Source organism: Polyodon spathula, chromosome 5 (assembly GCF_017654505.1).
Source record: "Polyodon spathula isolate WHYD16114869_AA chromosome 5, ASM1765450v1, whole genome shotgun sequence".
In the NCBI taxonomy this organism is placed as follows: domain Eukaryota; kingdom Metazoa; phylum Chordata; class Actinopteri; order Acipenseriformes; family Polyodontidae; genus Polyodon; species Polyodon spathula.
Window position 1 is genome coordinate 61,287,228 of NC_054538.1, and position 17,597 is coordinate 61,304,824.

At 37.7% G+C, this 17,597-nt stretch overlaps 1 protein-coding gene across 2 annotated transcripts in view; it reads right to left on the reverse strand.

The window, feature by feature from the left end:
• LOC121316127 (aftiphilin-like) overlaps positions 1 to 17,064 on the reverse strand; it is a 30,672-nt gene extending 13,608 nt beyond the window's left edge. For both annotated transcript variants that reach the window (XM_041250925.1, XM_041250924.1), the window contains exons 1-2: positions 16,856 to 17,064; positions 9,096 to 10,995 (exon numbers count right to left, since the gene is read on the reverse strand). In XM_041250925.1, coding sequence (XP_041106859.1) covers positions 9,096 to 10,973 — 1,878 coding nt within the window. In that variant the 5' untranslated portion in view covers positions 10,974 to 10,995; positions 16,856 to 17,064. The remainder of the gene's footprint in view (positions 1 to 9,095; positions 10,996 to 16,855) is intronic.
• Between the last annotated feature and the right edge of the window lie 533 nt (positions 17,065 to 17,597).

Genomic DNA, 17,597 nt, shown 5'->3' on the forward strand with positions numbered 1-17,597 from the left:
AGAATGCTCTCATTCGTTTAAATGACTGTCAATCATTAAAACCTGCACTGACAGTGCACTTTCATTTGACAGCCAGGCCCGTCTACCTTACCTTCCAGTGACTCTTGAGTCCAGCTGTGCTGAAGCAGGAGAGGGCGGAGGTCAGACTCCTAACAATAAGTGCAAGTTAATTCTGTTCAACTACCTAATGTTTTGTTGCATGTTATTTTTACTAGTAAATTTATGCCATAATAGACTGTGTAATACACTTTTATATGCTGCGTTTTCTACGGTTTATTTGAGACCATTTTTAAATTTGTGTAGGATTTTAAGGTATAACTCTGCTGCGACCAAATGTTATTTCAATTCGAATGTTGGTAACCATGGTTTTGTTGAATGTTGAGTATGATAAAGGGGCTTCACTAAATGAGGTGTTTCTCAATGGCATAAAAAGACTGGGCTTTTTAAAGCATAAAAGGTCGATTTCACCCATTCTCTGAAAAATAAAGACTGGAAAAAAGAACAAAAAACAGTCAATTCTTTCAAAAAATAAATGCCGATATTAATTGTCGATTTGTCAAAAAAAAAAAAAAAAAAAAAAAAAAAAAAAGAAAATTGAATAGTAGCAAGCCAGGTCGTAACATTTACTTTGCTCATACAATAATGTCATTGAAATAAGCCCACTTTAAAAACACCAAAATATTAAAACACATTTAATAAAAATTAGTAAGTCAATTAAAAAGGAGAACGCCAAAGTCAAGTTAAAATTTCTCTTTTGGAATGAGGAAATTCAATGGCTTTTTGTCATTCCTTGGTCAGGCTGTATTTTTACTATTTGAACCATAAAACGTACACTTTTACATCCCTGTAACACTGTGGAGGAAATGTATAATTATTAATACAATTCCTTTTTCTTTAATATACGTGGGTCTATTCTAAACTTCCGTCTGTGTGGGGGGTTTGTGGTTTCAAAATCCCCCACTCCACCGGACTACAGACCCATTCTGAAGAGTATGATACCTTCTGAAAGAATTGAGTTAATTAGATTACAATCTAGTGGAGACCAGTTAAAACAACAGACTTTTTGTCTGTACCACAGGAATTTCTATTCCAAACATATGGCTAGGACCCCCACTGATGTGCCGCGCTTCAAAAAGTATTCTTCACACTTGGAACAATAAAAGGATTGATTGCGATCAACCGATGGCCATTCAAATATATGTATCAGACTGCGAGTCACCAAGCAATGTTTCTTTTTGAAAACTATCCAATCTTGTGTAATTGTGCCCTGTTGTGGATAATGGAGGTAATGCATGAGAGCTCCATTTTAATAAAAATCAGGAATATGCTTGTGACTACTTAAATTTACAAACATTGTATAATTTGTACAATAGAAGAATCTCTAAAAAAGAATGGAATTGAAATTAATAAAATGTTTAAAACTTAAAACATTAAATATAACTTGACAGATGTTGAAAGAATAAATACATGTTTGGTACAAAATGTTTATAAATGCAAGCCATGTAACACTACACTTGGAAAAATAAATCGGGCCCTCATTCTGAAGAGAACGTCCGGGTGGTAATTTACCAATCAAGGACCAAAAAAGTCAACCAAAGGATTGACAGTAACCTGGGGGCCACTCCTATTAACTGTCTATAAAAACTCAGACGCGCATCTTGAGTATCTCATAATTCTAACCCTACCACATTCGACTGCAACTTGAAGAAACTGCTTCCTCTTCTTGTAACAAGCCAAACTCTGTCAAACTGGGAAACGCTGTGTTTTAAACAAACAAATAACATTTATTTAATTGCACACCTGAATAAACTGCTTGCTATAAGTACAGGTAGTTTCAGATACCTACACTGAATGGACTTCGTTGGAAATCTACACTGCTTGAAAATCAACCCGGCATTAAGTGAACTCAACTGGCTTCTTTACAGCCAGTGCACACCAGGTGCAAACTGAGCAAAAAAAACTGAACATTATGTCTAGAAGCAAAATTAAACCTATCTATGTGTAAACAGCAGGGGAAGCGAATGCACAAAATCTCTATTCTGAAGATATGTTTCAATTTGATTCCCCTGCTCAGTCCCTGTCCTGTGCGCATTGGACTCATCCATTTGAACTTCACAGGGAGGTCTCAGAAAAGTACAGATTGGTATTATTTTTATTACATTATATTATTTCAACTTTGAATTACTGAACTAATACTATACACGGATCCATTTAATCAATCAGGTCAAGTTAAACTTTTAAAAGGATTTGTTTAAACTACATTCCATGAACTCTCCCCAATATATATAAACTTAGGGAGTTAGGGTCTTCGCGCCATCTTTGTCAGTTATGAGCGAGCCCAGTAGGACATGGCAATAGGCCATGGTGAAACAAGCAAAATGTCTCAACGAGTTTCGGAGAATTCTTGGTTTTACACTTGCCAAAAAAATGCAAGGCTTTTTTGTGGTTGTTTGATAACCAAATCAATTACAATTATGTATAATCATCAACACAGGTATGTAAATTTACTAAAAAATACTTGTTAATAAAAAGTTATTCTGTCACTTTCATGCTGAAAACGCTAAAACTTCACCCCTAAATATCAGGTCAATGAGTTGGCACTAACTATCCAGGTGACAAAAGACTAACTTGAGATAAACTAATATAAACTACTATTTTTATTATATTCATGTACACAGAAAGCATTCGTAATGTGTAAAGTAAGCAAATGGTACGTTTTTTATTATAGTATTGATTGAATGGCACTCTGATCAGCTTGAGACCCTTCAAATTGGAAAGTTTAAACAATAAATACTTCTTGCAAAAAACAAACTGTTATTCAATAGTACTGTTTGTAGTATATTACACACTGTGACACGGGGGGCACTCCGTTTTAGCCTTTTATTTGAAATTAGATTTTCATTTTTTTATTATTATTTTATCGCGGGACCAAATAATCAGTGAAGTGGTTATGAGTTAGTCACTTCACAATGGCTGTGAGCAGCAAAAGTGAAACAGTGCAAGCGGCAAAGTTTTAACTTCATCTCATTTCAAATGAGGGAGAGGAGCCGATACGTAAGAAAAAAGATCTTCAATAGTTTAGGTTTTTCTGGATTCAAATCAAACAGATACCGAGCAAAGTACCATACTTTGTAAAATAAGTTCGAAAAGCTGTGCCAGGTCCAGGAGGTAGTTTGGATCAAACCTATTTTATTACCTGTAAACGACATCTCATGAGGAAAGGACGTCACTTTTTGTGAAAAACGATAGTACGACAAGCCAATCGGCCATCAAAACAAAAAACATTTCTCTCTGAATCATTTTCAAAGGTTTGTGTGCCCTATGAACCAGACAGTAAACGGTGGAAACAAAATACTGCCGCAGTAACGCATCACGTTGTGAAAGATATGGTTTCTATATACACTGTAGAAAAAGGCTTTAGAAAGTTGTTGAAAACAATTGACAAGAAATACCAACTCCCAAGTATTTTTTTTACCAACAGCTTTGCCAGCAATTATTTTGAATAATGGGATAAAATGAATATCAAAGTATCCATTTCTATAAAAAGCTGATATGTAGTAATGTACTAGCTGGTTGCCATTTGTTTTATCTTTCGCTTGCATACAGCAGTATATGCTTTATGGTGACATTAAATTAAAACTGAGCAAGATTACAGCTTTATATTTATATATCAATTATTCCTTACATGTGTGTTCTTTTTTTTTTTTTTTTTTTAATAGAAAACACTGAGAAAGGTGATAAGCGCATTGATCGTGCCGTTGGTCTGTGTAAGAGGCTGGTGAGCTCTTTCTCTTACAGCTGGAAGAAAAGAAAAGCGCTGAATTTGGCACAAGCTGAGCTCAATCTACCTCAGAACCAGCTGATAACAGGAACACCTTATCACTGGGGATCACGTCAGCAAATGATTCAAAGGGTGCTGGAACAGGAAAAAGCAATCGCACAAGTCCTAGCTGCAGATAAAAAAAGCCAGGCACTTAGTAATAGCAGGACACTGATGTGCTTGATTCATTAAATAAGTCTTTGAGCCCACTGGTGGATTCCACAGACGTTTTGTCAGGTGAAAACTATGTCAGTGTCTCCTACCTCGAGCCTGTTTTGCATCTGCTTAACAGCAGCAAGTTGGCCGTTGAGGAAGGTGACAGAACTCACAAAGTCAATCAAAGAGAAGATTCTGATACTCCGACTCACACACCCAAGATCTACTTGACATTTCATCTTTTACCGACCCTAGATTCAAAGTGCATCAGTGAGGACAAGGTTGCATCAATCAAAACAAGAGTGGTGTCAGAGTTGGAATCTCTGCTACATCAGGAAAAGCACTTCACTGGCACAGCCAGTAACACTGAAACCGAATCTCAGGGAGTAGGAGAAGCAGCAAATAAAGGGGCACCTGCTAAAAAACTTAAGACCTTGGTCAGCTTTTTTTAAGTGAAGCATGTCAGGAGCTACTAATGCCGCCGTAGTTCTTGAAAAAGACAAAATATTACTTGAAGTAAATCATTACATGCATACTGCTTTGGCTGACAGCGAATCAGATCTATTGATCTGGTGGAAAGCTCAACTTACCTAGACTTAGCAAACTTGCACAAAACTATTTGTGCATACCAGCTACAAGTTCTCCATCTGAAAGAGTTTTCAGTAACATGATTACCTACACACGTACGAAACTAAAACCTGACGCAGTTGACAGACTTGTGTTTTTGGCAAAAAAAAAAAAAACCTGTAAAAAAAGTTGTAGCAGCGGGATCATAACTACAGCCGGGGTAGCTGGGGCAGTGATACCTCTGCTCCCTTTGCAGGCACGGGTTGTAAGCCCATCTTTCTGTACAGTCTTTGTTGTCAGGGTGGGAGTACTTAAAATGCAAAGCTCCACGGCAAGTCTGACTCAGGGCTTGATAATTGAAGGTAAGGTAATTATTTAATTACCTGAGTCATATGTAACTGGGGAAGGGGCAAGGGCATTATTTAATACAAACAAATCTGGTTCCAATTGTTTTGTGGGTGAAGGGAGTTTTTGGAGTTTATTTTAAATCACAGCAAAGCACAGCACAAGTGCTTACAAATCCCAATCCTCACGTGTCACCCTCTGCACCACCTCGTGATAGTTTAAGTTAATTCGATAAAGTTATTACAATTATTTAAGTTATTTCATAAGACATTCCATAACAGTTTTAAATAGCTATGAATAGAAATTGTTTTGGATTTATTTGAAGACTACTGATACTATGAAGATTATTTTGAACTATTCATCTTTATAAACATTTCTGATAATCTTTTACATTCCTTAATGGTCTAACTGTTTAGCAAATAAGTGGTTTTAAATGAAACTTTGACACTAAAGATTATTCTTATATTTTTGTAAATATTTTTAGAACCTTTTGCATTCCTTAAATAAAAAGTTTTCTATTTTTAATTGTGTCCCGGGCAATCCATGGTTCACCGTGCACCAGCGACCCCTGTGGCTGATAGGGCGCCTGCAGGTCTGCAGTGGAGCCATTCAGATCTTGTTGTCCTCCGGCACCATAGGTCTGGTGGTTTCGCTGTGGATCCACAGTGTGAAAAATGATGGCTTGGCAGGAACACATTTCGGAGGACGCGTGTTTCAGCCCGTTTCCCCAGTCGCCGGGGGGTTGCAGTGGTAAACCAGGATTAATAATAACACAATCGGCGATTCCAATTTGGGGAGAAAACTGGGCTGAAAATCATCGGCAACGACCAAATTAAAAAAAATTAATAAAATGAAAAACTGAGATTTGCAGGTAAAATGTAATAATATGTGAGCACGGGGGAATTGCACTAAATAAATTTACGTGCAATTGTACCGAGACTCCAATTGAATGATTGATTAGCAATCGAGTCTCCGTACAGCGGCATAAAAGCAGCATGTTGTCACTCGGGGTTGTGTGTTCAGTGAGTGGAGAACAGGTTGGGAAAAGGAGAAAACAAAAAGAGAAGTAAATAATTAACTTAACTCACCGTGTTTGTCTGTTCGTCCACTGTTTGTCAGTATCTGTTTCGTTTAGTGTTAATTCGTTTTGTTTGTCTGTTTATTTTGGCCTCAAGTGCCGTGTGCTGTTTTTGTTCAACCATTAAATGCGGCGCGCAAGTAAGCGCTCAGCTTCACCAAACTCCACGTCTCTGTCTATTCTGTTTCTGGTCTGACGTCACCCACTACAGCCGTCTTTGTGACAGCGACAGATACTAAAATGCAGTGGTAGTCCTGACAGTAAAATTCTGTACTGTAATGTCATTTTAATTCAAAGGCCATTACACGTAACACCACACAGCAGTTAAACTAGGCACCCTCACAAGACGATCGCTTCTCAAGTATACTGTAGTAAAAGATTTTCAGCCTTGAGAACAGTGATCATATAACAAGCTGATACCCACGAGGACTCGTTTTGATGTATTGTCCTCAGTGATTGAGCACATTTGACATCTGTATACTGTATTTAAACTGTTGATGGCTCGCTTTTGCTAATTGTAATGTGACAGAGTGGCTGAGGATAGTGTAAATTATCAGGCTGGAGTCTTAATTACAGTTTTAAACCGCTGTTGGTTTTATTTTGCTTATATTGTGGTGTCGAAACAACCGCTAATAAAACAACCTAAATAAACCTAGCTCTCACTTGCAGCACTAAGTAAACAATACTTTGTGTGGAACAAACATTAGCTCTCTTACGTATGTTTTGGTTTCTTTCTCTTTCTTCTGCTTCCTTACTGATCTATACCCCCATCACAAAGCTGTTGGCTAAGCCCTTTCTATCGAGGTGTCATTAAATTTAACAAGCAGACAATTAACCAACTGACAATTATCCTTAAATTTGTTAAGGAAAGTAGCTGTGGATTTTTCATGGGTGTGCACACATGCGGGAACTCGTGACATCTAGTGGTCAACCCATTACACTGCAGCCAGGAAACGGGCTCTTTCATTCTCATAGTAAGTTTGATTCTGCGCCACAGTAATCACACTGGTCCACGTTTAAGAATCAAGCACTTATAAGAATCAAATCATCCGGGACGGATGTGATTCTTATAAACAGAGTGCACTGTACTTTGAAATAACCCTGAAATGACATTTTTTGTATTTATATTAAGAACTTTGAATAGATCCGGAAAGTATAATTAAAATAGTTTTAGCGTTTATGTTAAGAACTTTTGAATTCAGCTAATGTATTAAGTATGACAATAAGACTTATTTATTTATTTATTTATTATTTTTTTGCATGTAGTATGTAAAGCCTACCAATTTTTCTAGTTAGTTTGCAGTTTTTGGATATGATGGCAGTTTTTTTTTTTTTTTACACGTTTTCTTCACAATTAACAGTTAATTGCCTAGAAGTGCTTACTGTAGCTACATATTTATAATTTTATTTAAAAAAAACGAATTTCTTTCAGTCCACAATCACAGTTCAAAATAGATATCCTATGTATTCTGTTTTCTGATCTCTGTGTGCTGCTGATCAAGCTTGAAACGCATGTTTTATTGTGCTGGTTGTATTTGTAATTTCTAAATTATTGCTCCTAGTAAATTTTGGTGACAGTCTCAATGGGTACATTTCCTGGTTAAATAAATACATTTTAAACGACTATTTACAGTTAAGGATATTATTATTATTATTATTATTATTATTATTATTATTATTATTATCATCATCATTAATAATAATACAAATTTAAATTAGATGGATGTAGTAATTGTGTCAATTTGTGCAAGCAGTTTTATTCTTTCTTTAGTTCATTCGAGCCACAAAGTGTGCGTCAGCCAGCATTTCACCAGGAGCCGCACTGGACCTGCCAGGAAGCTGCGGTTTGACCTCTGCTCTATGGGCTTTACAATGCTTAACTGTGGTAAACATTTATAAGGGTATATAATAGAAAAAGTGAAAAAATGGAGAATGAACAACAGTAAAGGTATGACGGCTAACAATAAAAATTAAGCAAGCTTGCAGAAGTAGAAAAGGCTGCTCTTTATTAATTCTAGAAACTCCAGCTGTTTTAGCAAGCCAACACTGCAGAGACATGTGTGCAAATTAGGAATAATCCATTGAAGATGAACACCTTTGACAAGTGCATTTCGGATAATCCTAGCAGTAAGCAGCAAAGACTATAAATGCGCAGCGGACTGTGTCTGCTCATACCAGCTCCTTTAGCTTTTTACCCCCACACTTCTCAAACTGTATACACTCATTGCAGCCTGTTACCTTATCCCTGTTTCTAATCTCCCATAATTAATAATCAGCTTGTTAGACACAGTTGGGTTTATGCTTTCAGGAAACTTTTATGCTACAGTAGATTCACCTGGTGCAGGTAGAGAAACTGAAGGGCACTTCTTACCAGGAAAAAAATCCTCTACTCTAAATACATTCTGCCACACATTCTGGATCCTGTCTGTATGGGTAACCAGTGATGGAAACCAGGGGCACTGAACTTTCAGATTGTTTTAATTAGGATATACAGTAAGAGAATTTAAATGATGACAAAATTATGTATATATTATTAATTTTGTCTGGCCAATAATGAGAACAGAGAGTGGATCCTGCTCAACTAAGACATTCTGAAAACAACCCCAGTAGTGTGTGCAGGCAGTCAGCGGGCTTGCACTACAAGTATTTGAACTTGATACCAGAGACATTCCACTGTCTGCAGGTTTTTTCTGTTTTTTTTTTTTTTTATCTGATCAATACTGCAATTGACACTGCATTTTTCTGCAACACCTGCTCCCCTGTATGAAGTGTAAAACATACTGTACCAGGTACTGCATTCCACACTCTGGCTTGTTAAACTGTGAGTCAGTTCTATACATTACAATAGAATTCCTATGTGTTTACTACTGTGCATTCTTCAAAGGTGTGCTGGTTTACATTCCTACAGTTTTACTTACAAGGGAAAAAAAACCCTTCAGTCTTCCTTGAAACCTGTTTGCAACTATGCTATTCTCTATGAATGTAAATCTATTCCACTTGCTGTAATCAATAATTACACCAAATACCTGCAGAGCAAGTCAAGTTGTTATACAACTTATGTAAACTGTGTTTGTGGAACAGCAGTTCTGGATGAACCCATTACATCTATCATTATAGGACAACACTAACCTGTTGCAGAGCAGGCTGCGTTTTCAGATTTGAGCAGGTGTCTGTTGTACCCTGAAATGAAGCGAAAGCAGCATCTTCCTTCCGACTGATCTGTGGGCTACCTGCAGAGGGTGCAGTGACCGCAGTGCTGGTCTGCCACGCATCTCCTTCAATGGAGGATGCAGTCTGTACCTCCCCAAAAGCAGCCCAGGCTGTACTTTCGCTCGCACTCTGTTGGTCCCCAAAAGCGTTCCATTCTTGGCTCCCTGCAGCTGAACTAAAGTCTGCAGAACTGTCGCTGCCGGGGAAGTCGGCAAACTCGCTTTCTTTTGGTTTCAGGGCAGAATCGAAATCACCAAAATCTTCTTCGCTGTCGTCTTTCAATTCCTCCCGGGGTGGAAAATCAGCAAACTCATTTTCGCTTTTAGAGTCGACAGGCTTGTCCAGTGAAGCAGTGTCCGCTTTGGGCTGGTTAAATTCAGCAAAACTCTGCTTTTTGGAGTCCCTAACCTCACTAAAATCCCCAAAGTCTTCATCAGCACTCAGTTCTTCAAACTTGGCAAAATGCTCTTCTGGATTGAAGCTCAAGGACGGCACATCCTCTGACATAGGCTGAGATGATGTGCTGCTGGTTGTGCCGAAGTCTCCAAAGCCATCTTGGTCGTCTGGAGAGGCCGCTTGACAGAAAGAAGCAAAGTCTTCACTCACAGAAACACTGGTGTTAGGGGGGGCAGAGTCTCCCAACTCCCCATTCTCCCCCACTTCATTGTCCACTGGCTGGTCCTGCTCGGCTTCTGTACTGCCCTCCACAGAGGGTAAAACACTATTTTTGCAAACACCTGATTCTACAGCTCCTGATTCTTCTTGGCCATTCTGTGCTGCAGGCTGATCTGTAACTTCCTTGTCCGGATGTACAGTTGCAGTTTCCATTAGCTGCATTCTAGAAGTAACTGGTTTAGGTTCCACCACTGTTTCCAAGTCCCTCTCCCCATTGCTAATGTCATCAACAACTTCATCCGACCCAGTGCTGTCAGTGTCTATTACGCCTTCATTTTCCAAGCTTACCTCAGCAAGCTCTTTCTCTGGGATGTTCAGTTCATTAACACTGTTTATCACAAAGCTGTCCAAACAAGTCAGTGTTTTTCCTTCACTTGAGTGTTTCACTGTCTGAATGCAATTATCAGAAGCATCAGGTTTTAGGAAGGCAGAGAAGTCAGCAAATTCATTTGCAGAGCTAGGAGTAGAATCTAAACTTAGCTCCTCGCTGATCACTTTCTGTCCCTTTGAGTTAATTACACTGGCCTGCTTCCCTTTTCTAATTTCAGGGCCCGGCATGTCAAATGCTGCAAACCCATTTGTTAGAACCTCCGCACCTGGAACTACAGTGCCATTGCAGCTCTGAGTTTGCAGTGACTGAATTTTAACATCAGTTCTACTGCTGACCAGTGCTATAGAAGAGTTTGAACTAGTGGCTGATTCAGTCTGGTCCACTAGCTTTTTAAATCCCTCCTTGCCAGAAGGACCATCAATGCTGAAGGAGGCAGGTTTAGATGTTGGAGAGATTTTAATGCTGGTACGGGTTTCTACAAACTTAAGGGTTCCGTCAGCCTGTTTAGAAATCTCTGCAATAAAGCCCCGGTCTTTGCTGATGCTAACTGAGTCCAAATCAGCAAGACCATCAATGTTGCTGGAATAGTCCTTGTCAGGCATGAAGTGGTTCTGTGGTACAAAGTCCTCTCTCTGTGTGCTGAAGCCAGGCGTGTCGAACTCTGTCAAGCTGACACTGGAGGTGATCCCTGAGAAGCCTCCAAACTCTCCAAATTCATCGTCTTCCTCTTCAGCCCTATCATCCAGAGGGGGTGGGGAAGACGAGTACATCCGGATCACCTCTGGATCCATGGTCCTGTGGTCAAAGTCACACCTATGTAGCAAAAATCAAACAATTAATATGTAGGTTTGGAATGTTCATAGTAACAGTTGTTTAAACTCATCACTCATAAAAAAAAATTGTCAGTCATATCCCACCCCGTGGAACAACTTTTTGTGCTGTTAAGTATGTCAAAATGTAAGACACAAATGATCAAACTGAAAGACACTCCAGTATATCCTAGACTAAAACTCTAAATAACTTACCCTAAAAAACATTAAACTGCAAGATTCATCACAAATTGATGAGTGGGTTTTCAGATATATGGAAAAATGTAAAGTGTGACATAGGTACATAGGACCGACGGACCATTTATCTCAGAAATACAAATTTGTGTTTCAAATTAGAACAGATTTAAATTCACCCCATTTCAATAAAGGCAACGTTATATTGTGCAGATCAAGCAATGAGATTTTACAAGGGGGCTTATTCATTAAATAAAATGCCACCCTCAGGTTAACTACTGAATATGCCTACCAGCAACCCTTTACACAGTACATTACTGACAGCCCTTTTCATACAATAAAACCTACTGGGTACAGATACTTGAGCAAATAAGTGGGGTGGAGTGTTCCTAATAATACAGCCACACCCTGATGAAAATCCTTTCTGGGCAACTCCCTGTGCACTGTTTTATTTATAAATTTACTTACTATAAGCAATACATTTTTGGATAACAGTTATTTTAATTCTGCGGTTTGACCAACGGCTTTCAAATGTAAAAATCCCCAAAGAGGTTTTCCACAATGATTTCCCAGGTCCATTTTCTGACATTGATGTTCCAAAAAGTTTTGCATGGTTGTTCTCTTGCAACACTTATTGAGCTGAAGTTTGCATTGAACTTTTAACTTTGAAAAATGACTATTACAATTCCATTCATATACTAAGAAATAATTAGGAATTCTACTATAAATACCAAAAACAAGCAATACCTTTTTGTTTTTGTTTTCAGTCAGTAAATTACCAAAGATACTGCTTGCTAAATTTGCCACACTGGGTATAAATGTCTTCTAGTTCCAATACTAGGAATCATGAAGTTCCTTGTAAAGATCTTCAGCACTTCTTCAAACTCAGCTCTTGAGTTTGTGATTTTGATTAGGTTGACTGAAAACTAAGTAACACAAATGTACAGTTTATTTAATGTTTTTTAATGTTTCTCTGTGCAGTGATTAAAGAAACATGTGTTACTGCAACCAAATCAGTAGCATCACCACAAACTTCTGACTTCAATCCAGCCTGAATCAGTTATATCCTTTTTATTTTTTGTTTGCAAAGCAATGACAGCTATTTACAAGAATACAAATAAAGGCATTGCCCTTTGTGTAGCTTTGACTACCCCCACTCTAGCTAGCCTGTTTAACTCTAGCTAACCTGTTTAGCCTGTTTAACTGTTTAGCTAAAAGGTTAATTCCTGGGAGTGGCTTTGTGTTATCCCAATCTCGCTATACTTGAGACTTGGGTGCTTAATGAAAGAGCCAAATCTCTGAAGAGGCACTACTACCAACAAACACAAACTGCAAACAAATTAACTGCAGAATTTATTCAAAAAAGTATTTGCAAGCTGGGCAGATATTTAAATAATTATACAACAAGTACCTTTGGTCTCCATGAGATGCTGAGAACCTCCAAAAAAATGTGCAGAAATTTGAATCCATATTTAATAATATTCTGAAGATACTGATAAAAGTGTTACATGCATATGGACGTGGGGAGAGACACTGAAATGACCACATTATTCACCAAGTATAAAATAGTTAAATAAAGTAACTGAGTGCCTGGTCATTCAATACAGTGTGTGGTTAGCACATAGATCCAGACAAGCTGGGTTGTGGCTGGATTATCATTAATAAATGCATTATCTGCCAAAAGCTAAAGCTAAAAAGGATAAGCACCACTGTGCCCAATGTTGAACCTCTTTTTTTCCACTTAATCGGGGTACAGATAATTGGGATTGCTGCTTAAATGCATACAACTCTGGGAGGCGGTTCTTCCAATGCAATTTATGTTGTTAAACTGGGACGTCACTTCATTTAACTGGGATGCAGTATTTTCAAATGATGAACAGAGATTGCTTTTCAGAGCAAGGCAGGTTTGCGTAGCAGCGTAGTGAGTATGCAATTACCCTGTGACTTGGTAAACCACGTTGAACAATTGAATAAGGAGGAGTCTCCTGTGGTTTCTCAGGCTGCTGTTGCAAAGAAAGTTGGCGTGTCAACGTCACAGGTGCGATTCATTTTGTTTAGGAATAAAAAAAATTAAAAAACCACTGACTTATTTTAAATGATATATTTAACATTTAATCATAATGTGATCTCATTCTTTTTCTTTTCATTAAGAATCAAAAAAGTGTGACGAAGGTAGTCTCAACTGCTTCTTGTTTAATTGGGAAAGCTGCTTACTTAGGATATTTTTCCTTCTCCCGAGGCGTCCTGATATAGGACTTGTCCATAAAAAGATTCTAGGTTCCACAAAATGTAATTAGGCAAGGGCAATACAATATATACATGCAGACTACTATAATTTGAGCTGGATTTTCTTCACAGTAAAAAATTGCTTATTTCACAGTCTAAAAATAGGTATTTCAAGCAGAATTGATAATTTTCTCTAGAGTTATACAACAAATGTCCACCCCCCCCCCCCCCCCCTTTATAATGCGACCCTTTATACTGTGGAACAGGTTATAAGGCAGTACTGTCATGGCTCCCATTTCCCCCATAATGCCATTACACTAACACTAGTATTCTCGTTATAAGGCGGAACACAAAAAAACACAGTCTCTTAACTATGGCTCCCAACTACAGCATTATAAAGGGGGAGAACTGTATTTAAATGCTTATCTGAAAAAACAGTAAAATCTAAACTGTAGAATATTTTGTTTTTTATGTCCACCTTTTAAAAGACATCAGTGAATTATCAAACAAAATAAATGTAAAAATAACAGACACATGAAATGTCCCCTTCTTATCCTGGGCAGAGTGATCTTTAGCAGAAATATTTTTAATCTTTGATGCTGCTGGTGTCTTTTTCGTTCAAGATATTTTAAAAGAAATCGTGCCGTTCTATGAAGTGTGTTCAATCATTTACCGAAAGCAAACTAAACCGGCTGCCAAATTCCTAAATGCAGCGTAACAGGTGGTGCGTCAATAAGGCAATCGTTTGCTGTATTTATTTTTAAGTGATAAGTTAAAAATAATTAATAAGTTATTCAGTCCCCCATAGATTGTGCATGGGTCACTACAGGTCAAACCCATACAAAATGACCCATATATATTCTCAGCTCTTTATAACAAAAACAGCATTTAATATTAACCCCCACCACCACCACCCCCGACCCCACCCCCCTGGCATTTCACAAATAGGTTACTCAAAGAGTAATGCAACAACTTGCAATTTCATCTGCCAGAAGGCATTTTGGACATGCTAGTCTTAGTCTGTAAAAATGTTATTATTTTCATCCTTGGTTTGTTGTTTGGTACAAGTGTTTTGTTCTTTTTAGTTCACTCACTATACCACTGGGAACCTGGGGAGCCTTTTTAACTAAAAACTCAAGAGAACTTGAGAACAACCATTCCCCGTCTGAAAAACGGCTTGTTGTTTTGAAATGCACTTCGAAATGTTTCTACATCTACAAAACATTTGCAGTGGATCTCTCATACTTAACTTTTTTTGTACAACAACCTACAGTCAAAAAGGTAAGCGCTTGTACCAGTAATTTAATTTTGGGCAACTGTGACAGCAATGGAGATGCTTAGCAGCAGCCTTGCACAATACAAACTACAAGTGCAAAAAACTACAAGTGCTTAATTTTTAAGATGCGATCATTACAAAAAAAAAAAAAAAAAAAAAAGGCGTGGACAGGAGACACTTTGTTTTCTACATTCCATTGTTCTAGATCGCACTATGTATCCGTTTAAAGTTTCCTGTTGTTGAAGAACCGAGTATTAAAGCTGGGCATCGCTTTGCAGCCAGACGCGCTAGTTTGGTTTGCAGTTCCCTTAACCAGACTACATGATTTGATATCTCTCAAACAATAACAGACCACTTCTACACTATATATGAACTTATATTATATTACAGGCAGTGGTCTTGCAAATAGGGTAGTAGTAAGAATAAACAAAGCACTGAAATTTCCAGGGACCAACTAAACACGTAGCACAAAGTACAGGTGAAAATGTGACTACCACAACATAGCAGTTTGAGACAACCGTGGATCTATTGTGAACTTAAGGTATGTTGAGATACTTCACCTATTTGCAGTGTGCACACCTACTACACCTGCATTCCCACACAAGACTGCTTTACAAACACTGATTCAATACATGTGCAGTATTGAGCGGCTGCACCTTTAGCCAACACAGAAAGCCATGAAGGTCATGAACTCGCAGTACAACCTGGTACTATCCAGAGGAAGATATGTCCATGCCTCACAGAGAACACAATCAAAAGTTAAATAAAATAAAACAATCACCTCTACATTAAGTGCAGGTAACATCACTGGAGAAGGATGGCCTACAACGTGTAATCAACACTTCCCTGGTAGCCAAGACTTATGAATGCTTAGTGGAACAGGAGAACACATTGGTTAACAGTTAGTGTTACTGTATATTGCCTTTAGTATTTTTTTTTTTTTTTTTTTACCTGTTTCCTTCAAAAGTCACATTGAAAAAAACACATATTACATGTCATGAAACACAGCAAAAAGGTGCTTACAGCAAATGCAAGGCACTGCTGGTGTTGTCAGCCCTTCATGTTATGAGCATTAAAACCACATAAACGATCAATTCTGAGAAATAACCCACTTTCACTTAATTTCGTAACTATTAAAATCTACCGACATTGGATTGTGGTTCCCTAAATTATTTAAGGGACTCAACGTCTTTACATCATTAAATTAGCTGGGTTAAATTGAGACAAATCAATCACCATTATAAAGGCATTTCAAAAAGCACGAATGAGAATAATTCATTGTGTACATAAAAATAGTAAATACTACTACAATACTGTATCTGGGAAATGATATTGCCTAAATTTCGTCCAACATGCTTTTAATTCACATTCACACGTAATATATACATTTCAGTTTAAAAAAAAAAAAAAAAACAACAACAAAAAAAAAAACATGCATATGAAGTTTCAAGTTATTTAAAAAATGTTCCTGCTGTTACCGTAATGAAGCCATAGAATACGTTTCAAATAATGTTGTTGTTTATAACTATACTACCGATCGGTGGCTGGTATAATTTAATGTTTTTTTTTTTAATTAGATGGGGTGGATGTCTTGTTGCCGAAACAAAGGCTGTAATGGATATAGCCAGCTATAGCATATTCTGTGGCAGAAACAGGTTGCACCTTTGACAGCTGTCACATACCTGTGTTGTACGTTACGTTATCCAACAACAGTCGCTTTCATTGCAGATGTAAAATGATTATCGTGCTACATAATACAAAATTTCCAACAATTCGACATCAACGGGATTTTGAATGGGTTACTTATTTCCAATAACCACACTAATAAATAAACAAGAAAAGTGGAAGCTTCCCTCAGTATTGCCGCGAGTGACTCAGTTGCAGGCCCTAACCTAGACCTTTTTTATGGGGGGGGGGGTGTGAAACATTAACGCGTTACAAAAAAAAAAAAAAAATGAAAAGGGAAATAATAATTACTTAAATCGCACCGGATCCCCTTCTCTTGTATACACTTGTCATTCAAAACAGAAGAGCCAGGCTTTAATTTTTAACAAGATCTGCGGGTCAGTTTACCACCCCTCTCTGGTGTCCCTGTGTGTTTGCACAGTACCAGTACTACTAGTAGCCCTCCATATCCTGGTTTGCTGTCAACACACAATTAGCGTACCTTCAAACTTCGGCGGTGAATTCTCATGGTTCAGATGCTGCAGGTCCTTTCCTGGGCTGATCTTCAAACAGAAACTAGATTGTAGGACTCCTTCGCTTGTATGTGTTGTAAATGAAGGTTAACAGTCGGCTTGCAGTCGCAGGTTTCCTATCCCTTCAGATCCCTGTCTCTCGCTCGTACACTCTATAACTCCCAGCATGCAACATGAGCGCTCAGCAGCTACTACTAGAAAAGCAGTCGAGGCTGACCCTTTGCGTCACTTCCGAGAGGACTGGGCACATTAATGTGTTTTCTTGTGAGTGTATTAGTACAACGTGGTAATTATTATTATTATTATTATTATTATTATTATTATTATTATTATTATTATTATTAACAAATTAAATAAATAAATAATAAAATAATAATAATAATAATAATAATAATAATAATAATAATAATAATAATAATAATAATAACAAATCTAATACTTGCACGTATATATTTTATTCTATGCTAATGTATTTAGATGGTTGGAATTTAATTTACAGTCATTGTGTCTTTGCACTGTTGCCCATTTTTTAATTAGGCTTCCTACAGGACCTAAGCGGTGAAGTAACATGATTTAGACCATTTCCTGCGCAGGATTTGTTAGTGCTGTTGACTTGCTTCTCGGGTTGTTCTTGAAAACTGGAACCTGCTCCAGGGAACTCACTGTAAAAAAAAAAAAATATTAAACAGAAGCCCTTTTTTATTAAGTGAT